General features: G+C 42.4%; 1 protein-coding gene across 1 annotated transcript in view; it reads right to left on the bottom strand.

Annotated features, from left to right (window-relative positions):
* The window catches only part of SORBS2 (sorbin and SH3 domain containing 2), a 747,676-nt gene that overhangs the window by 49,332 nt on the left and 675,582 nt on the right, over positions 1-22,762 (bottom strand). The window contains 2 exon segments of the mRNA XM_029586937.1: positions 22,008-22,136; positions 22,230-22,344. Coding sequence (XP_029442797.1) covers positions 22,008-22,136; positions 22,230-22,344 — 244 coding nt within the window.

Below are 22,762 nucleotides of genomic sequence, written 5' to 3' on the forward strand. Positions count from 1 at the left end.
CAGCTCGGTGCCGCTTCCTAACCTGGTAGACCAGAATATGATCCCTAAGCACAGCCTTGGCAGTATTCCAAAAAGTAATGGCTGATATATCTTGTGAGAAATTCAATTCTTTATACTCCTCCCACTTGACACATAAAAAATTAACAAATTATTTTTTGTTTTCAAAATAATTTTTATTATTACAAGAAGGGAGGTACAAAAAGAGGTAAAACAGAATAAGTATTATAAAATATTCTAAACAGGTCAAAGTGTCATGTAAGCACCAATATAATCATTCCCAAATAGAGACAATCACATATTAGACAAAAAACAAAACAAAATAAAACAGGAAAGCCCCTCCTTCCCATTTTACATTTCTCTACCTACCCATCCCTAATAAATCCCCATAAACTTACATTAATTCCACCATACACAACCACACATACACATCTTCCTACCCAACAGCCCTGTGAGCTCATCCTATCTACCTCCCACAACTTTATCTTACCATCCAGCCCGATTTGGAAGGTTCAGAACACAGGATTTATCTGTCACGCCAGGATCCCACATATCCCCCCAAACATTATAGGTACTTAATTAGTCCATGGTATCTATCCCACCAAACAACTATAAATATTTAAGAATCATTCCAATGAACTATATATCCTGAGTTCTTCAGGCTGTCTCTAATATCCGAAGGCAACAATGGAAAAAAGGTTCCCCACATCTCACAGTACATCATAGCCGGTCTGTGTCCACTCAACTTGACATCCAGCCACTTCAACTTAATAGTTAAAGCCATACTCTTACACCAATGAGTAATGGATGGAGAGACCTCCTCTGTCCACACTGTTACGATACATTTACAAGCTATTAACACAGCTATACAGGCAAATTTGTCCCAGGGAGTACATTTACCAAGTGGTCTCTCTATTATCCCAGAAAGAAGAAGGCACCCATGGCTTGGAACCTTCAACCCAGTGCATTGGCGGATCATAGAAAAAACTGCAACCCAAAACAAGTCAAGCATTGTACAGTGTATGAACCGGTGGAATAAAGAACCATCCTCCTCCCCACATTTGATATACACTGGAATTCTGACCAGACCCATACGGTATCTTTGACATCATCTAAATATGCATGGTGCAAGAATTTTAACTGTAATTCACGCAAACTTATATCCTGGGCGCCTCCGTGGAGTGCCCTAAAACAGCTCCCCAAATAGCTTGCTGAAATAGGTTTCCCCAAGGAGGCAGTCCAATAATCTTCAAAAGAGACAAGAAATTTTGCCTGCAGTCTTTTTTTGCACAGCTTTTGCCACTCTGCAATGGTATTTTTGGTGAATGCTATATCTTAAACAGCATCAGCAAATGTAACTTCAGAAGGAAAAGAGGTAGCATCCCACTCTAAAGAATATAAGTAGTGTTGGACTTGGAGATATGAAAAGAATTGCCGTCGAGATACTTTAAAACTTTGACACATCATATCAAAAGATACTACTTCCATCTTATCAGTCTCGTAGAGATGCTTTATGTATTTAACTCCCAAACTGTCCGACCCCTGAAAACTGGAGGTATACTCCACTCCTTGGAGAAAATTCACATTGCCCAGAAATGGGAGTAGCAATGACTGATATCCCTTAACCCATTTGGCCATGAGCAATCCCCAAGCCCGAATACAAGGGTACATCAGGGTTTTGGGGAACATTAAGGTTTGTAATTGCCTGGGGAGAGTCTGAAGCAGAAACACTGGAGACCAGGGAGTCATCAAGCTCTCTATAAGCCCCTGCTCACAATGAAAATATCTACCAGAGATCCATTCACCTACAAATCGCAATTGACAGGCAACATTATATAACCGCAGATCAGGAAGGTCCAACCCACCAACTTCTTTAGGGCATTCGAGTTTAGCACGGCTTATCCGTGCTCGCCTACCGTTTCAGAGAAAGGCTATAAAAGAGGAGCGCAGCTTACCCAAGTCTCTCACAATAAGCCAACACATTTGTAATTTTTATAGCATCTTGGGAACAATCACCATCTTGAGAAGCGCGCATCTACCAAAAAGTGATAGTGGAAGGGATTACCACGCCTTCAATTGTGATTGTATGTGATCAATAGTAACTTTAAAGTTCAGCTCATACAAACTACCCAAATCTCTGGGAATCCATACACCCAAGTATTTAATTTTACTAGGTGCCCAAGTAAAAGGAAAAGGCCCATGTCATGCAGACATCAAACCCGGATCAAAAGCCAACACCTCAGATTTAGAAAATTAATCTTTAAACCTGTAATGTGGTAAAACTGTGAAAAAATGTCCACAAATAGCAAGATATCATCTGCAAACATAGCAAGTTTAAGAATTAAGCCATCTACATGAAGCCCTTGAAACTCTATATCACGAAGCAGGGGTTCGATAGCCAATACAAAAAAATAGGGGCAAAAGGGGACAACCTTGACATACACCACATTGCAGAGCAAAGGGGTCTGAAAGGGCTCCACTAATGAAAATACGTGCACTAGGGTTGCTGTACATAATTCAAAGCCAATCCAGCAACCTACCTGAAAGTCCATAACAAGATAAAGCCCAGAACATATAATCCCATGAAAGGGAATCAAAAGCTTTTTCCGCATCCAGGCTAAGGATGACCATCTTAGTGGTTTGGCTCAATGCAGCAATTAACCATCGAACATTCCTCACTCCCTGCCTCCTTTATATAAATCCTTTTTGACCAGTATTAATCAACTGAGGAAGTACCCTGCTCAGTCTATTAGCTAACAAGGCCGCCAGAACTTTCATATCAACATTAATCAAAGAAATAGGACGATATGAACCTACCTACAGGGGATCCTTGCCCTTTTTTGGGAAGACAACTATAACAGACTGATTCATAATTGGAGCTAGTGATCCTGTGGAGGCCATATAATTGTAAAACTGAGAAAATACCAGAAAAACTGAAAATTTCAAGATTTGATAAAATTCCAGCCCCAACCCATCGGGTCCTGCAGTTTTCCCCAGTTTCACACCTTGTATAGCAGAAAATATTTCCCCATCCTTGATGGGGTATTAAGTGTTATAGCAATTTCCTGTGATATTGTGGGTCTAGGGAAATCATGAAAGAAAACATTACATGCCTCCAAGTCCATAGGCTTATTGCCATGAAGATTGCTATAGTACTCCAGAAAATGAGCTGAGATATTGGCTTAAGAGAACTTATGGGCACCATGCTGATCCTTAATACCTGTTATGCAAGATTTCTGATCTTGTACCTGAACTAGATTACACAAGAGTTTGCCCAGCCTATTACCATGTTTGTACATTTGACATTGGAAACAGCGAAGGGACTTGGAAGCTCGTTGATGCAATAAGTGATTTAAAGCTGGTCCACATGGAATTTACTAGCTTCTGTCATATCAGCTATATGCTGTAGCTGGGCAAGCTTTAAGACATTAGTCAACTTCAAAATTTCTGCATTCCGAGTTCTATTCATTGTCGCTACATATGCAATAATGTGGCCCCTCAAGACAGCCTTGCCAGCTTCTCACAACAGTGATGGTGAGATATTTGGCTTAATGTTAAACTCTAAGTATTCTTCCCAAGCTCTCTTCATACCATCATGAAAAACTCTGTCCTGATACAGGTCAGGATTCATGTGCCATGAGAAAGGCACATGCTGTGAACAACCCACGTCCACCCCCACAGACATTGGTGCATGGTCAGAGATATAAATAGAGTCAATAGTGGCCTCTAGTGTGCTCAGGAAAAGATTATCAGAGAGTAACATATAGTCGAGCCTGGAATAGGCCTTATGCGGGTTAGAATAGAAGGTGAAATCTAACTCTCCCAGATGTAAGACCCGCCACATGTCTATTAATCCCAATTCTTGACACAAAAAAATGAATCCCACAATGTACATCCTTTTTCTCCATGGCTTTAGCAGGTTTACAGTCCATACTCTTGTCTGCCACTATATTAAAGTCAACCCCAGCCATTAAGCTATATTCAGAAAAGCTAGACAGCATGCCCACCAAGCAAGTGAAAAAATCGTGGTAATATAAATTTGGGGCATACACGTTGCAAAAAATCACCCTCTGTTGAGAAAGCACTCCTGCCACTATAACATAGCGGCCCTCCTTATCTTGAAGTAAGCACTCACTTGAAAAGGGAGTTGCTTATGAAAAAGAAACGCTACCCCTCTCTTTCTGGAGATATAGGAAGAATAAATACATTGCCCCATCCATTCTCTTTTCAATTTTGCGTGTTCTGCATCGGATAGATGTGTTTCCTGCAAGAAGACAACCTGGGAGTGTAGCTTGTTGAACATGGAGAGTAGTTTTTTCCGTTTAATTGGGGAGTAAATCCCATCAACATTTAGTGAAGTAATTTTAACCTTCGCCATTATAACATGTAAGAAATACAAATATTCTTTGTCCCACGATAGGACCAAGGCTAAATAAGTTATCTATAGTCCTGAGGCCTCCCAGCCTAAGCCTCTGAACCACTTGGACTGTCAATATCATCCGCACCGGGCTTCTTTAACAAGGAAATATTAGCTATTCTCCCCCTCATCTTAATGTGAACCCTCCCCTTCAACACACACACTAACACATGCACCCACACCAAACATACACACCATATCACTTCCACAGAACAAAAATCACTCTTCCAGCTCCAAGAAGCACAATTTCTCATTCACAGAGACCGCCCAGACTCTGTGTGATGAGAAATCCCTCCCAAAACAGATGTGATCCTATCCTCCTCGAAATACCACACAACCTAGTAAAGTAAAAAGGAAAAATTTGGCTTTGTGGAAGAAGGAGGGTGCAGCAAAACATTAACCTTAAACCCCCTTTAGAAAGTAAACAACTGAGCAAATGTTTGCATCAAAAATGTCAAAATTTCAAACCCTGTACAGCATTTGTACATGAATACCAAAGTCCAGTGAAGGCCTCTAGCACAAAGAAATATATATAGTAGAGCCCTCTGACAGCTCAAAAACCGGTACTTGCTTAGCCAAAGGATATATTAACATCACACTTTAATAGTTGATGCTCAGTACATCCAAGACATCATGATAACCATATAACCAGCACTTCTGGGCCTCCGAAAATGGGAACTCAAAACAGGTTCAGTCATAAAGTCTCCAATATTCATGGTTTCACCCCAGGTGTCCTCGATCCAAAGTTTTCAGAAAGGAGCTTGCTTCTTCTTTCGTAGTAAAAAACAGAACCTTGTTGTTGTAGTGAACTCATAGCTTGGCGGGGAACAGCAGAGTAAAACGGATCCCTCTCTTATGCAGTTCTTTGGAGGCTGGAGACATAAATTTGCATTATGCTGCTACACATGAGGAAAAATCATTAAACATCAGGATCTTGTTACCCTGGAATTCCACAGATGACTGCTGCCGAAATGCTTGCAAAAGCTGAGTTTTATGGCTTCAGTTTAAGATACGTGCCATCACCGGTCTGGGCCTGCTGTGCCTTTTGCGCAAAGGACCAATGCAATGAATCCGTTCACATCTCAGGCGGTCTTCAGCAAGTACCAGTCCTTCACGATCAGATAGCCATTTCTCTATGAAATCGTACAGTTCATGCTCTTGAAGTGATTCAGGAAGACCAATGATCTTTACATTATTTCGGTAGTTTTGGTTTTCTTGGTCGCCAATCCTCTCCTCCAGCGCGGTATTTTTAGCTATAAGCTCTGCGATATGCTGCTCAGCCATGACGAAATGGTCTTCCTGATCGGAGAGTCTCTGCTCTACCTGGTCTAAGCATTTTTGTTGTCGATCGAGGCTGCTTTTAATGTCCTCGATAGAAGTTTGCAGTTTAACCAGCCTCTCGTCCAGGGCTGCTGACATTCTATTAGAAATCTGCAACACGGCTTCTGCAGAAATTGTCGCGAGGGTCATAGAATTCTTGCTCATGGCCACCATGTTGGAACTGCAGGTCTTCCTTTCTCTCCTGCTTTGGAGGCTGTGATATCACATAGCCCGTTGCCCTCAACTCAAAAGAGCGCCGCTAGCAGCACTCAACAGTCAGCGAGACAGGCAATCTCAAATAAACCAGCACAAAACAGGTTTGAATTGAATTTGAGGGGTATATGGAGGGGGGATCGTAGAGCACTCATATCCTGCCTCCATTTAGCCTGATGCCATAAGCAGAAGTCCTAAAATTTAACAAATTCTTTATCATGGTAAAGCAAGGGGGACATTTTCCAAGGGGGCTGGGTCCTCCTCTCATCTGTAAATGCCAGCGTGCAAACTACTAAGGAGTGATCAGAAAAATGAGCATCATACATTTCACACTTGCACAGCTGAGAGAAACAGGACTCTAATATCAAAATGTAATCTATTCTCGCGTACACATTATGAGCATGAGAATAGAAAGAATACTCTGTCTTGGAGATGAAGGATACGCCAGCTGTCAACAACACCTAATTCCTGAGTAAGAAATCCAATACCGATGTTTGTCTGGGTCTTTTTAGGGGTCTTGGGGGGTTGACAATCCTCAAGAGGGTTGTTTGTGATATTAAAATCACTCCCAGCACAAGAACATATCCCTTCCAGCGCAATAATTTGTCTGTTAGAGAAAAAAAGAATTGATAGGCGTATCGATTGGGAGCATAAACATTGACCAAGACTATTTTTTTTACCATACAGGGAGCCCACTAAAAAAAGAAATCTGCCCTTGGAATCAGAGACCTGTTTCTCAAGCATAAACGGAGTAGCTTTATGGTAAAGTTTGGCAACACCCCTCTGCTGGGTAGAGTAGGAGGAGAAAAAACATTGCCCACCCAATCTCTCCATAATTTATCACGCTCAGTATCATCCAAATGTGTTTCTTGCAAAAAAAAAAAAAAGATGCTTCCCGCTTCCTAAGATCAGTTTTGATTTTCTTTTGTTTGCTCGGCGAGTGAAGCCCATCCATGCGATTTTAATTCCTACGCGCGGGATACATTTGTGCGCGCTACCCGGTGCGCACAAATGTACACCCGATTTTATAACATGCGCGCATGTTATAAAATCCAGGGTTGGCGCACGCAAGGGGGTGCACACATGTGCACCTTGCGCGTGCCGAGCCCAAGGGGAGCCCCGATGGCTTTCCCCGTTCCCTCCAAGGCCGCTCCGAAATCGGAGCGGCCTCGGAGGGAACTTCTTTTTGGATCCCCCCCACCTTTCCCTCCCTTCCCCTATCTAACCCACCCCCCTGGCCCTACCTAAATCCCCCCCTACCTTGTTCGATGGAGTTACGCCTGCCTCTGCAAAATAGGCTTGGCGCGCACAGGGGCGGATTTCCTCAGGTTACGCGTGTATGTCACGTGCGTAGCCTTTGAAAATCTGCCCCTAAGTGAACATATCAAAACATCAGTCATAGGAAAGGGAATCTAGAACTGGTGCACCAAGCAAATGAAAGAAAAAACCAGAGGGGAGCCCCCCAACCCAAGCTCCCTACATCATAGTAGAAATCAGCTTGATCAGACATAGCAAGTGGGACAAAACAAGCACTGGCAAAAAAAGAAAAACACAGTACCCATCCGAGGCGCAATTTAAGAAGATAAGTAAGCATTCCAACCTCAGCTATCCATACACATTCACACTTCCACACACACAAAAACACAAAATCCCATCCCAAGTTCCCCAATAAACTCCATAGAACACTGAGTCCTTGCAGAAACCATCACACAAGAGTCCAACGCCGAGTTGTTCCTGCTCTCTGCGCTGAACCAGTAGTGTTGCCCCTACAAGTCTCCCGGGATTGCCACAGCTAAACATGAAGGAGAAAAACTTCTGCAGTAACTTCAGAAAAAACGAAAACCGTTTCTGCCCCATGCGGCATCAGAGGGCAACAGCCATCTTAAGCAGAGCACCCCTCGGAGCAGTATGAATCAAAAGGAAACATCTATAAAATAAATAGTTTGGCAAAAAAATCCTGAAAGCTCCCATTATGTGTAATAAGCAATCCAGTGTAATTATGCACTCAGAGGGTAAAATGGTACCCTCTGTAGCCTGGTGTAGGCTACCAAGTCAAAGAACGTGCACTGAAGACACATTGAGCGATCAGTCTCACCTGCCAGTTGCAACTGATCAAAAAGGCCAGCAAGCCGCAAATGCTAGGCCTGAGAAGAGCATCACATCAATCCTTAATGGAGTCCAAAATGGCCTTTGCTTCTTGCATAGTAGTAAACAGCTTTCTGCCCCTTGATGGAACACTTTTAAGCATGCTGGGAACTGCAAAGAGAAACAGACTCCACGCTGAAATAACTGAGTCCAATAAGGTGAGAATACGTGTCAGGAAAAAGCAGTAGCTTAGTGGTGCCTTACTTGAGATCTGAAGCTTTGCGAAATGCTGCCAAAATCTTGGTTTTGTCGGTATAGTTGAGGTACTTTACAATAACCTGATGCGGCCTATTGCCGTCCGGCCCTCCTGCGCTGAGCTGATGAGCAAGCTCCATGATGATTTTCCTGTCCTCCATCAAAATATTTAGCACTTTGGGCAGCCAATGTTCACAAAAAATGACCAACTCCTCACCTTGAATGGTTTCCGGGACTCCGACAATGTGGAGATTGTTACGACGACTACGATTTTCCAAATCGTCGAGTTTATCTTCCAGCAATTAATTTTTCCATGTAAGGTCAGTGACTGCGGTGTTAAGAGAGGTGATACAATCATCCTGATTGCTCACCCTATGGCTGATCTCAGCCAAAGATATATTATAGTGGTCTACTTTGTTGAGTAACTCCTCAACTGTGGCCTGAAGGTTCTGGAGTTGATCCATGATTGCCACCGGCACTGCTCAGGTGAGGTCCTTCAGTACAGCTTCCGATAGGCCTTCCACAGAAGGCTCAATGTCAGGCACCATTTTGTCCTCTGGGCCTGCTTCACAATCCGGACTTCTGCGCGATCTATTAGCCATCAGATTGCTTACCAACCACCAGGAATTATCGGGACAGGGTGTGGACAGTTGTACAACAGTAAATGCACAAAAGAAGTATAGCTGGTTACAAAAAAACTGCGGAAAGATCTATAAAATTGGGTGATTCCGAGGGAGCAGGGCTGAAGAGCGTCTGCTCAACCCAGTGTCAGCCACGCCCCCATGAGAGTCTCTGTGGAAGTGGGCTTTTTAATTACGGCCCACACTCTAAGGAGGCAAAAGTACAAACATATGTCAAAACCACATGGACTTTACTCATGGGGTTTTGGAGGCATTACCATGGAGGGGATAGGTCAGTGGAGGCAACTACATATGTAGTTTAGCCTTGAAAACGTATCCACACTAAAAACAGGCCCAAGTTTGTGCGGGTGCTATTTGTGGGGTGAAAATCAAAGCTTTGATCACTCAGGCAAATTCCACAGGTAAAAACTGTGGGGTTTGCAGAAATGTGAGCAGTTTGATTATTGCCTTCTTAATGTCGACTCTGAAGCAGGCAATTTTTCTGCTGAAACATAACCACTGTCTGGTCTGAAGTGTTTAAGTTTCTTGGATTAGAAATGGGGTGAAGCACTGCATACCATTTTGTAAAAACATAATTTCTCACTTTAATTTATTTTTGTAAACAAAAAGTTTTGATATGGGGTAAATGACAATGACTTGGCACATGCTGTACTTTCCATATGTGTGCTATTACAGCTGGTATGATATCCTATTCTACCTAAAGTAGATGCATTGCTTAATTCATTTTTGCATTGATTTAGTTTGTTTGGTTTAGTCTTAGAATGGTCACATACATTTAAATTTATATAGATTGGTGCTTATTTTTTCTATTATTGATGTTCTATATGTGAGCATTTTCCCATGCTTCTTTTGTTACTACACTGTTCTATGACTTATGGGTCATATCTGCTGAGTGTCTTGCTTGAACATTCAGTAGTAATTGAAACACTGAAAGGACCACCCCATTGTTTGATGAGGTCTACTCTATGAATGAAAGAGTAGATAATGGAAAAGCTGTGCTCTCTCACTTCACATGAAGATGTTAATGACAGAAAAAGCGATATCAGACAGATAGTGACAGAATAAATAGATGAATCAAGAGCAAAAGTTACCATGAAAGTTAAAAGTAAGTTCATTCTTTTTTTTCATTTCCCTAACTTCAATATTCTCCAGAAAAGAAACATAGCTTCAGGATTTCGTTCAACCCAACTATGTGCTTCATTCAAAAATAACTTTTCCCTGTTTCCTTTATTATGTTCCTAAATACAACCCTTTCCACTCCATATGTTTTGATACAAGGCCTGTTTTGTACATCAAAGAAGAACAATGCTGACAAAATCATGCCAAAGGCCGTTTGGGGCATGGAATAGACTTGTCTGAGGACAGCAACAGAGTGTTGTGTTGATTCATACATTTTTGAGAAATAATCTAACGAGCAATAGTGGCATCTCTGAAATAGCAGGGACAAACACATGAATCCTTGGCTTGACTGTGGGCAGCAAAAGAGATCCTGTAGGGTCTCTGTCGAGATCAAAAGAGTCGCCACAGGATTCTCCCTTTTAGCTGTGGCACACTGATAATCCTCTGACGTTCTGAGGCATTTCACAAAGGCTTTATGAACTATTTCCTGACAAAGTATACATTGGAGTACATTTTCAGTATGGTGCCCTGTGGAAATCTAGTCAGCTATGTTTTGATGAAGTTTCAACCTACCTGACTACCCTTATGGCTGAAATCTAGTCCTACATCTAGTTGGATAAAACATAGCCAGTTAGATTTAGGCCAGGGATCCCTGTGCAAATGGGAGGCTCTAGTGCTGAAATTTCAGTGACAAGCTGGTTAATTCCTCCCTCAAACCTAGCCATGTCCCTGGACCACCCAGCATTTGTTATTTTTTAAATTTCTAATGCCTCTCATGCTGGTACAAGCGGGAGCTGGCAGTCTATTTACAAACTGTTGGAAGAAGAGCGGCTGCGGGACAGAACTGGGAGGAGAATTCTTCACTGCTATGTATCTGGAATACATACGGTGCATGGGAGTGTTTACATTTCATAGTCCTGATTTTTCCTCTTCATTTACAGATGCAATAACAGTAGAAGGTGTCACAGTCCCATGGAAATAAAGAGATAAAAAAAAAGAATGAAACAATGTCAAAAATGGGCTGGGGCCCCAAAAATACAGAGGAAAGCTCTCCGGCACATCAAAAGCAGCGCAAGAAATATATCAAGATTTAAGAATGCATAATTACATACTCTGGCCATTGACGAAGGTCCTTTTCAGGGGCATAATACTGGAATCATGCTCTATTAAACGCTGCGATATATCTTACGCTGTATTTGGTGTGCCTGGCAGTTTGCTCTGCAGCTCTTCTCCTCCACTAAGATATTTTGCTTTGTTTGTATGCACAGGGGTTTTGGCCAAACGAGGATCAAAAAGCATTCTGTGGACTGAAAAGCTAGCAGCATAATTAACCGAAATCACCCTTATGATCTGGTATCCATTAAGATGCTAACTATTCAATTTACTGTTCATGTTAGTGGGCGCTCAGTCAAATTACAGTTTCCAGAAGTTAAAAAGATTCTGTGAATCTACATGTGGAAGTGTTCCCATGTTTCTGGGAGGCAGCAGAACAACAAGGCATGTCGTTTCAAAGAACGGAGAACAATTTCTGGAATTCCACCCCCTTACTGTTAGATGTACAGTGCCTCTCACTGAAGAGTTAGTTAAGGCATATATATTTTTCTATCATTTATTTTGATACTTAGAGCTCTATTGCCAGAGGCACAAAGTGCAAAGAAACATTTTATGAGCACAGTGAGTTAAATTCTTGTTTTCATTGTTGGTTGGTAGGACTTATAAGAACATAGAAATGCTCTGTAACTATAACAAGATGATTCTCTGAGACAGTTTAATGATCATTGGCTACTCACATCTCTTTACTTTTTATAACTGTACTCTAAAGGGTGGACTCAGTCTCTTTTTTCTATCATATACCATGTTTAATTTTCAAACGATATTAATTTTACCAGATAACATTCTGTTTCACCTTAAAAGTTCCATTGAATTGACATTTCACATTCATTGATTTGTATGAAAAATGTTCAGACCTAGTGTACTGTCCAAGAAAGTATATATCTTTACAAAAAAAGGCTGCCATGTGCGAGATCTGAATATGGTTTCTACGACTGGTTTCTGTTCCTTGGCCTGGCTGATGCTAGAGATGCTGCTGAGTGAGAATTCACATCCCTTGGAGGGCTGAGAGAATCAACCACTGCACAATGGAAAAACCTAGTGGCCAGGCTTAGTGTACAGGAGTAATGGATTCTAGAGGGAGCTGCAGCTTGTGGCTCCTGGCCGAGGACATCTGCTGTAATGGTTGGATTAGACTTGGAGTGGGAAGAGAGAGGAGTTTAAAAATGGGGAAATCATAGATACAGATTTCCCACCATGCACAGTAGGCAGCTGCCTAGGTTATGTTGGAGTCATTTTTTGTTACTTTGGCTGAGGATGTATATAGAGGATAGGCAATATGGATTCAGAGTTTTCACCCAGACACAGACTAGTTTGAAGGCCACAAGCCAACCTCTGAGCGAACTCCTATTTATTTATTTATTTATTTATTTATTTATTTATGATTTTAAAATCTTTTCCATACCGTCGTTAAGTTATATACCATCACAATGGTTTACATACAGGCACATAAATTAAAGTTGGTAGATGTGTACGGTAGTACATTCTAACAAGTGCCAATAAGGTTCGGTTATATCATGTCGTAATAAATCTTATTTGTTAAGTGAGGTAAGTCTTGACCATATATACATGTAAGTTACTTATTTACAGGTATAATTCTCATGCTCTGTGTAATTCTATTAAGTTAGCCGTGAGATAAACTAATAAACTACTACAACGCACATGTTAAGAACAGTGCTGTGTGCTTGTGATCTTCTGCCTGTTCCTGCATACTTTCTATTCTCCGTTCTCTTTGTAAAAAGCTTGTTTAAAAAGCCAGGTTTTTAAACTTTTTTTAAAGGTTTTAAGGTCTCTTTGTAATCTGATCTCTAGTGGCATTGTGTTCCACAGTGTGGGACCTGCTAAGGATAAAGCCCTTTCTCTAACTTGGGTTAGTCTAGCTGTCCTGACTGAAGGAATGGTTAGGAGTGCTTTGTTAGCTGATCTCAGGTTTCTGTGTGGGACATGTACCCATAGTGTTGTGTTCAGCCAGTCTGCCTTTTTGTCGTGTATTAATTTATGTATTGTACATAGGGTTTTGTATTGTATTCTGTGTTCTATGGGTAACCAGTGTAATTCTGCTAGAGTTTCAGTGATATGGTCCCTCCTTCTTTTACCAGTAAGTATTCTTGCTGCTGTGTTTTATAGTATTTGAAGTGGTCGTTGTATGCAGGAGTCCTAGTAACAGCGCGTTACAGTAGTCAGTGCTAGAGAATATTAGTGCCTGGAGCACTGTTCGAATATTTGCAGGTATTAGTAAGGGTTTTAGTTTCCTGAGAATCATGAGTTTTGCGTAGCCTTCTTTTACTTTTAATGATATGTGCTGTTTTAGACTGAGTTCTGTGTCCATTATTATTCCGAGGTTCCGTACCTTTTCAGCTAGTTCTATTTTCTGGTTGTTTTTGAGTATTATTGGAGTTTGAATGACCTCGATATTTTTCCATTTTAAGTGTAGAAATTCCATTTTATCGATGTTAATAACTAGTTCCATTTGGTTTAACAGCTGTTTGATAATATCTAGGTACATGTTAGCTAGGTTTAACGTTTTCTCAATTGTGTCATCAATTGGTAGAATTAGTTGAATGTCATCTGCATATATGTAATATATGATTCCCAGTCCTGCTAGTAGATGGCATAAAGAACATAAGAAATTGCCATGCTGGGTCAGAACAAGGGTCCATCAAGCCCAGCATCCTGTTTCCAACAGAGGTCAAACCAGGCCACAAGAACCTGGCAATTACCCAAATGCTAAGAAGATCCCATGCTACTGATGCAATTAATAGCAGTGGCTATTCCCTAAGTAAACTTGATTAATAATTAATAATGGACTTCTCCTCCAAGAACTTATCCAAACCTTTTTTGAACCCAGCTAAACTAAGTGTACTAACCACATCCTCTGGCAAAAAATTCCAGAGCTTTATTGTGCTTTGAGTGAAAAAGAATTTTCTCCGATTAGTCTTAAATGTGCTACTTGCTAACTTCATGGAATGCCCCCTAGTTCTTCTATTATTCAAAAGTGTAAATAACCGATTCACATCTACTCGTTCAAGACCTCTCATGATCTTAAAGATCTCTATCATATCCCCCCTTAGCCGTCTCTTCTCCAAGCTGAACAGCCCTAACCTCTTCAGCCTTTCCTCATAGGGGAGCTGTTCCATCCCCTTTATCATTTTGGTTGCCCTTCTCTGTACCTTCTCCATCGCAACTATATCTTTTTTGAGATATGGCGACCAGAATTGTACACTGTATTCAAGGTGCGGTCTCACCATGGAGCGATATAGAGGCATTATGAAAATTTCCGTTTTATTAACCATTCCCTTCCTAATAATTCCTAACATTCTGTTTGCTTTTTTGACTGCTGCAGCTCACTGAGCCGATGATTTTAAAGTATTATCCACTATGATGCTTAGATCTTTTTCCTGGGTGGTAGTTCCTAATATGGAACCTAACATCGTATATCTATAGCAAGAGTTATTTTTCCCTATATGCAACACCTTGCACTTGTCCACATTAAATTTCATCTGCCATTTGGATGCCCAATCTTCCAGTCTTGCAAGGTCCTCCTGTAATGAATCACAATCCGCTTGTGATTTAACTACTCTGAATAATTTTGTATCATCCGCAAATTTGATAACCTCACTCGTCATATTCCTTTCCGGATCATTTATATATATATTGAAAAGCACCGGTCCAAGTACAGATCCCTGAGGCACTCCACTGTTTACCCTTTTCCACTGAGAAAACTTACCATTTAATCCTACTCTCTGTTTCCTGTCTTTTAACCAGTTTGTTATCCACGAAAGGACATCGCCTCCTATCCCATGACTTTTTAGTTTTCTTAGAAGCCTCTCATGAGGGTCTTTGTCAAACGCCTTATGAAAATCCAAATACACTACATCTACCGTTTCACCTTTATGCATATGTTTATTAACCCCTTCAAAAAAATGAAGCAGATTTGTAAGGCAAGACTTCCCTTGGGTAAATCCATGCTGACTGTTTTCCATTAAACCATGTCTTTCTATATGCTCTACGATTTTGATCTTGAGAATAGTTTCCACTACTTTTCCCGGCACTGAAGTCAAGCTCACTGGTCTATAGTTACCCAGATCACCCCTGGTGCCTTTTTTTAAATATTGGGGTTACATTGGCCACCCTCCAGTCTTCAGGTACAATGGATGATTTTAACGATAGGCTACAAATTTTAACTAATAGATCAGAAATTTCATTTTTGAGTTCCTTCAGTACCCTAGGATGCATACCATCCGGTCCAAGTGATTTGCCACTCTTTAGTTTGTCAATCTGGCCTACTTCATCTTCCAGGTTCACAGTGATTTTGTTCAGTTCATCTGACTCATCACCCCTGAAAACCAACTCCAGAACTGGTATCTCCCCAACATCCTCATTAGTAAACATGGACGCAAAGAATTAATTTAGTCTTTCTGCAATGGCCTTATCTTCCCTAAGAGCCCCTTTAACCCCTCAGTCATTTAATGGTCCAACCGTCTCCCTCACAGGTTTCTTGCTTCGGATATATTTTAAAAAGTTTTTATTATGAGTTTTTGCCTCTATGGCCAACTTCATTTCAAATTCTCTCTTTGCCTGTCTTATCAATGTTTTAAACTTAACTTGGCAATGCTTATGTTTTATCCTATTTTCTTCAGATGGATCCTTCTTCCAATTTTTGAAGGATGTTTTTTTGGCTAAAATAGCCTCCTTTACCTCTACTTTTAACCATGATGGTAATTGTTTTGTCTTCCTTCCACCTTTCTTAAGGTGTGGAATACATATGGACTGCACCTCTAGGATTGTATTTTTGAACAATGTCCATACCTGTTGAACATGTATATGTTAGAGAGTTGCGGACAAGGCTGATCCTTGAGGTACTCCTGTTTCAAGATTGAATTTGTCTTACACTGTTTATGAACAAGGAAGAGTCTGTTTATTTAGTTATTCCACTAAGTCTATGATAGCAATTAACTTATACTAAAACCTGAGAGAGAAAGTGAAGGCCACACGTGTCTGAAATCTGATAAGAACTCAGAGGGAGGGAACACCGCTGTTTTCACAAGCGTTTGTAGTGTATAGGGAGAGACAGCGAGAAAGAGAGGGGAGAGAGATTCCTCGACGTGATGTTATGGCTGATCCTTTGGAAATGTAAGCTTTTTATATCTATGTAGGAATTGTTATCTACCATTTCTTCTTCTATATGATCTGATTTTATTTGTTCTATCCTTCTATTGCTCATATAAACTAACTTTCTTACCTGGAACCATGATATACTGAATCCAAGTTTGTGTGTGGATTTGTGTAGGGGATAAGCTCTTCAGTTCAAGCTCCCACGTATAATCCCAGTAATTGTATGTGGCTATTTGTGTAGGGGATAAGCTCATAGGTTCAAGCTCTCAGGTATAATCCTAGTAACTGTGTGTATTTATATGGGATTAGCCCCTAGATCAGATCCCCTGGGCAGGACACCAGTGTGCATGGTCTGAACCCGTAACAGTGTGCTAGGTTGAAAAAGACACTTTCTCTTCCTTCCTGGTAACACTTTCTGATTGGTGGTGTCCCATCAAAATTGCCCTTTACAGGCACAAGGGTTTGAGGGCTGGTGGCATTAGGACTTTAAAGCAGAATTGCTGTTGACCCACCTCTACACCTTTAAAGAGGTGGGTGTAACTGGATACTGGCCCTTTGGAAAGTGACCCTGGAACAGCTGAGGAGGTGCCCCTTTTAAGCTGTGAAGGCAATTGCCACATCTTCCTTCTTGCTTGGCTCCTGCATCCTCAGAGAGAAACCTGCCAGCTTTCCTGCATGTTTGGAGGGGGAACCTCTACCCTCCTCCCTACCTATCGGCTCCTAACAAGTAAATCCATTCCAAGGAAACAACCCCACCCACCCCCAGTATTTGTGAATGAAAGCTCATGACATTGTAGCTCAGTGTAGGCTGGTTGCAATAAAGCTGAAAACCCATAGCAGCAGAAAACTACTAGACCAGAATCCCCATAAGGATTTATTAAAGCGTTCTTACTGTTTATTCATAAGACTTTGGAATTTGATGTATTAGTGAGCACAGTGAACTCCTGCTGTGTGGATAAGTGATGGGCCATGCTACATTTGTCCAGAAGTGATGCCCATGTACACTATGAGGAATGCATTGAGCAATGAGCATTACTTTTCTGGTCTGAAACAATCTCCTTAGAAAATTGTCAGTTCATTAATGATACAATAAGCCATGACACATCTTGTGGGGATGTTCTTTTGAAGTCTGAATATCTGTTTGCAAGATTTTATCTGGCATATTTTCTGTGTTTTAACAGCCTTTAAAAAGTTGCTCTCTTTCAGGCTGATGCAATATCATTGCTTAAAAAATGTGCATCCAAACAGGGCACATGTTTTTTGAACGCACGCACATCCACCTCTCCTGGGCGCTCAATGCAATAAGCAAATGAGCTGCCACACTAAAAGGGACGTGCAATGGGTAATTTGTGTGTCCCTAGTGCTCTGCATCGGGCACCCAGGAGATGTAGCTGTGTGCCCACAATAGCCTGGCCAGGGCTCCCTCCCCTCCCCCAGTAGAACTGTTCCTGATTGGTCCTTTTCACTGACCCTGGTCAGTGAATGGACCAATAGGCAATAAGTGAAGGAGTGAATAAATTAAGTACCCGACACTTAATATTAATGTATTCGCTCCTTCACTCACTGCCGGCAGGGGTTCAGATTAGGCCAGACCTTGGAGGTGCTGCTTTCTGTGGTTACCCCTATGAGGAACCACAGAAAGCAGGATTTTATTTTGTTGAGCCGCTGAGCGTAGCATTATTCTGCTTTCTGTGGTTCCTCCTACTTAGTATCGCGATGATACTAAGAGGAAGAATTACAGAAAGCAGATTTTTTTGTTTTTCGGTGAGTCCTTCAGTGCAGCATGCTTTAATGCCAACTCCCAGGCAGGCGTTAAATTTTCAGCATTAAAATGGGTGCCTTGACCATATGGCAATTTTTGGCATTGCGGGGTAAGAGCTAATAGCCTCATCTACATGGAATTTGCATGAGATGAGCGCTATTAGCTACATGCTCAATTGGACGTGTGTTTTGGATGCACTAATCCCCATATTGCATTGGGGGTTATTTTAGTGCTTCCAAAATGCCTAGGTGCACAATATTGCATTGGTTTATTTCTTATTTTTGGAAACCTGATTAGTAATATCATAATCCTATCAGGATTATAGACCGTATATACTGAACCTGGAGTATTTTCCAAAACTCACTCAGGAGCCTTTTTCCATCATGTTCTCTACATATTTACTATCTTTTCTCATAAAAATTGGATAAAGACTCAAATCTTGTTTTTTACCAAATCTTTTTAAGTACTCCAGTCTCTTCTTTGAGCAGTGTTAGTCCTATAATGTTTTGGTGTTACTCATCATTCTGGAAATAATTCTCTTTTCTGGTTACCCTGTGATGGTCATACATGTTGTTGCATTTCATGGCTTGCAGGAGATCTTCATGAGCCATGCTACTCACCCCAATGCTGTGTCTTCCTCCTCCTCATGGCAGAATGCCGTCATCACTTTTGGCACGGCAGGACACTGCTGGCCTTCTCTAGCACATGTGTGCACTGACATTGGGATTCTTAAAGGGCTCGCGGTGGGAAAACCCCTGCGACACCTCCTAGATGATGTCATTAGCCTCCTCCTACTTAAGGCCGCCTCAGACGCTCTTCTGATGCCTCAGCAATAGGTTCACCTCGGTCGGTAGTGCATGCTACCATCCTGTCCCTGCTTCATCTGCCCAGCCTGCTCCTGTTTCATCTGCCCAGCCTTTCCCATCTTGTTAGCTGTGTCTGGCCCTACCTTGCTCTGCCTACTTGCTCTCCTACCCGGTACTGACCCCTGCTTGAACCTTCGCTTCGCTTGATAGCTGCCTGCTACCAATCCTAGCCTGGTTCTGGACTTTCACCTAATCCCAGAGACTCTTGCCTAAGTCCTGCACCCTGAGGTTCAATCTGAGGGGAACAAGGGCTGGTATAGGTGAAGTCTCATATCAGCCTCTGCCACGCCAGGGTTCACCTGCTGGCGGTAAGAACCTGTGGGGCCCCTCCTCGCAGACTGAGCCAATCTCACCCCAGTCCAAGGTCCATAGACTCAATACATGTATTGCTAACTGCATTCTTTATTAGGAAACAATAATTTGGGTCTATGTAAACAGCTAATTTAGGTCTGCATAGCTCCTTTGCTGAAGTCCTGTTTTCAGAGGTTAAGCTCTTACCTGACTTTTTTGCTGTTATTGCTGGACCTCGGGTAATGCAGTGAAAAGTCTGCATTAGCTAATTTCATTCAATAACAAAAATCAGTGATGATACTTTGTTTGATCTAACAAACTTGATGCAGTTTGCATTACTGTAGGGGAACCAGATGGCTGCAGGCCATCATGAACAGGTAACGTCAGTCTAGATTTGCCCCATTAAATCCATGGATTTGTAGTTTCAGTTTCTCTCAGAAAAGTAAGATTACCATGGCAACATAGTTGATTGATGGAAGAAAAAGACCAACCAACCCCTCCAGTCTGCCCAGCTATATTTGGTCACACTGCCAAAGATATAACTCAGCTGCCATCAATAAAGGATGACCCTTAACCCCATGGCCATATTTATATTCTTCCTCCATTCTCCTGGGTGGAGTCGTAATTCACACCCTGTACTCCCTCTCCCTCTGAGTCCAAGCACAAGGTTCTGCCATAATCCATCAACCAACACCAGTGTGACTTCCACCTTTCCAGGTGGTGCCAATTCCATCATTGCGTTGGTGCAAACCCAGGACTGGGGCAAGCTCTCCCTGATTTGGAGCATCTAATAACCGTAATAACGCATGCAACCTTTGTACCATCTCCAACAGGACTTCCCAAACTGGTTCTGGTGAGTGACCTCACAGCCAGCTGGTTTTCAGGATATCTATAGTGAAGATGCATGGGATAAATTTGCATATACTGGGTCTCAGTGCTGATTTTCTGCTAGATCATGCTAAGCTCCCAACCTGGAAACTTTTTGAACTGCAGAAAATGTCTTCCTTTTCCACACTGTAACTGGAATGGGAAGGTAGAAGCTACTGCTGAGTTTAATTCAATACATTATTTTTTTTTTAGTCAGCACTACTGGGTCTCTAATGTATGCAACTTTATCTCATTCATGCAACCCAACTGTGGAGTCACTCGGACAGATTAGGGAAGTTCTGATCTATTAAAAATAGAAGGCACAAATGTTACTCCAAACTATTTTGTGCCATTGTGAATGAAGTCCTATTGCATTGAAGCTAAACATTAGGAGGCCCAAATTCAGACACAGTCTGGACAGCAAAGTTACAGGGAGATTTATGAAGCTGTGATAGGACTCTAAAGAGCATTAAACATAAGCATATTAAGCATATATTGTGCATGATATATGCAATAATTTGCATATTCCCTCCCCTAATACAAGGAGCTACTTTACAAGCGATTTGCATGCATGAATTTTGCAAAACCATGCAAAGCAGCTCATTAATAGGCAATTTTATACAAATAGGGGCAGATTTTAAGAGCCCTGCTCGCCTAAATCCGCCCAAATCCGGGCGGATTTAGGCGAGCAGGGCCCTGCGCGCCGGTGAGCCTATTTTACATATGCCTACCGGCGTGCGCAGAGCCCCGGGACTCGCGTAAGTCCCGGGGTTTTCTGAGGGGGGCGTGTCGGGGGCGTGTCGGGGGGTGGGCCCGAACCGCGCTGCGTTTTTGGGGCGTGTCGGGAGCGTTCCGGGGGCGTGGCTACGGCCTGGGGCGGTCCGGGGGCGTGGCCGCGCCCTCCGGACCCGCCCCCAGGTCGTGTCCCGGTGCGCAAGCAGCCCGCTGGCGCGCGGGGATTTACGTCTCCCTCCGGGAGGCGTAAATCCCCCGACAAAGGTAAGGGGGGGTGTTTAGACAGGGCCAGGCGGGTGGGTTAGGTAGGGGAAGGGAGGGGAAGGTGAGGGGAGGGCAAAAGAAAGTTCCCTCCGAGGCCGCTCCGATTTCGGAGCGGCCTCGGAGGGAACGGGGGTAGGCTGCGCGGCTCGGCGCGCGCCGGCTATACGGAATTGATAGCCTTGCACGCGCCGATCCAGGAATTGCGCGGCTACGCGCGTATCTACTAAAATCCCGCGTACTTTTGCTTGCGCCTGATGCACCAGCAAAAGTATGCCTATTCGGCGGTCTGAAAATCTACCCCATAGTGTATTGCAGCTGACTTAGAAAGTTGTCAGACACAATAAATTAATAACACCTCCTGGGGAATCAGTATTCTAATGTGAGAGCCCCGGGACCCTAATGTGGGTCCCGGGGCTCCTACATTAGATTTAAATTGCCATGCAAATATAAACCAAGACCAGTGCCAAAAAAGCAAAGTTGAGCGGTGATCAAAGCTGACCCCCTGTTCACTCCGGGGCCACCACTCAAGGCAGACCCAACACCCAAAAGTGTAAAATCATGCAAAGTCCTTATGTGATGATCCCCGCTCAACTTTGCTTTTTTTGGCGTGGCACTTTTGTTTTAAGGCATTAGCCCTTTAAAGCGATGGTGATCCCATGAAACTGAAGCCGCCATCGTACCTAAAGGGCCACTGCTGCATTGTTTCATCCTGCTGTGTTTTGCTGTGAAACAAAACGATACGCCATAATGCCACAATGTTTTTTGGGAAGAGGGACCCACTATTGTCAAGAGGCCAAGATATGGCACGCATATCATTTAGCTCTCAACAAGAATATTTCAAATTATTACAGCTTCTCAGCAACATTGCCACACAAAAAAATTAGAAAAAAACCCAAACATGTTTGGAAACTTTAAATAAAAATGTTTTAAAGGATGACTATAAAGATTACCTTTTTCAGTGACAGCTCAACGTTTGTATCTGCTGTGAAATTATATTTGGCTGTAGCTTCTCCGATCTCTCGAACCTGTGCTGGGGGTGGAGGCCTTGCTGGCTGTGCTTTTTCTGCAGGACTAAGTTTCTGTCAAGAGAGGCAAGTTGGTTTGCAATTAATCCTGGAAACCTCTGCATGCTGCGTCACAGATGTGCAGTGGAAACAAATCACCATACTAACCTCTACATATGATATTGGAAAAATTCCAACTCTGCCGTGGTGCTCCCCCTCATACCAGTTTTGATCAATTTGCCTAAGGATGTAGACAGCGTCTCCTTTTTTAAATGATAGCTCCCTGAAAGATCGTTTTAGAAATGCAATCAGATAAGATACATTTTCAGCAGCAAAATAAAAAGGCAGGAAACACTTGTTCACACACTGGACTTCCTATGTCTTCCCAGGAGAGTGGGAACATCGCGGTGGAGTGGGAGCTGGAGTTTGGTCCCCCAAGAGGACTCAGCAATAGACTGGAGGTGGAACAGAGGAGACAGCATCAGCAGGAGACAGGGGATGCCCCTCCTTATGGCTAGTGCGATATGACTTGTGCCATGAACGTCGGTATAAAAAAGAACATAAATAAATAAAATAGTAATACCCATTGCCCATTTGCGTTCCTACAAATGGATGAGACTTGAGGTACTGTGAGAAGGGACAAAGGTGGAGGTTGTAAGGGAATATAAGATTTTTTTTATTTTCTGTCTGGGGACTAATAC

Source organism: Rhinatrema bivittatum, chromosome 1, assembly GCF_901001135.1.
Source record: "Rhinatrema bivittatum chromosome 1, aRhiBiv1.1, whole genome shotgun sequence".
Lineage (NCBI taxonomy): Eukaryota > Metazoa > Chordata > Amphibia > Gymnophiona > Rhinatrematidae > Rhinatrema > Rhinatrema bivittatum.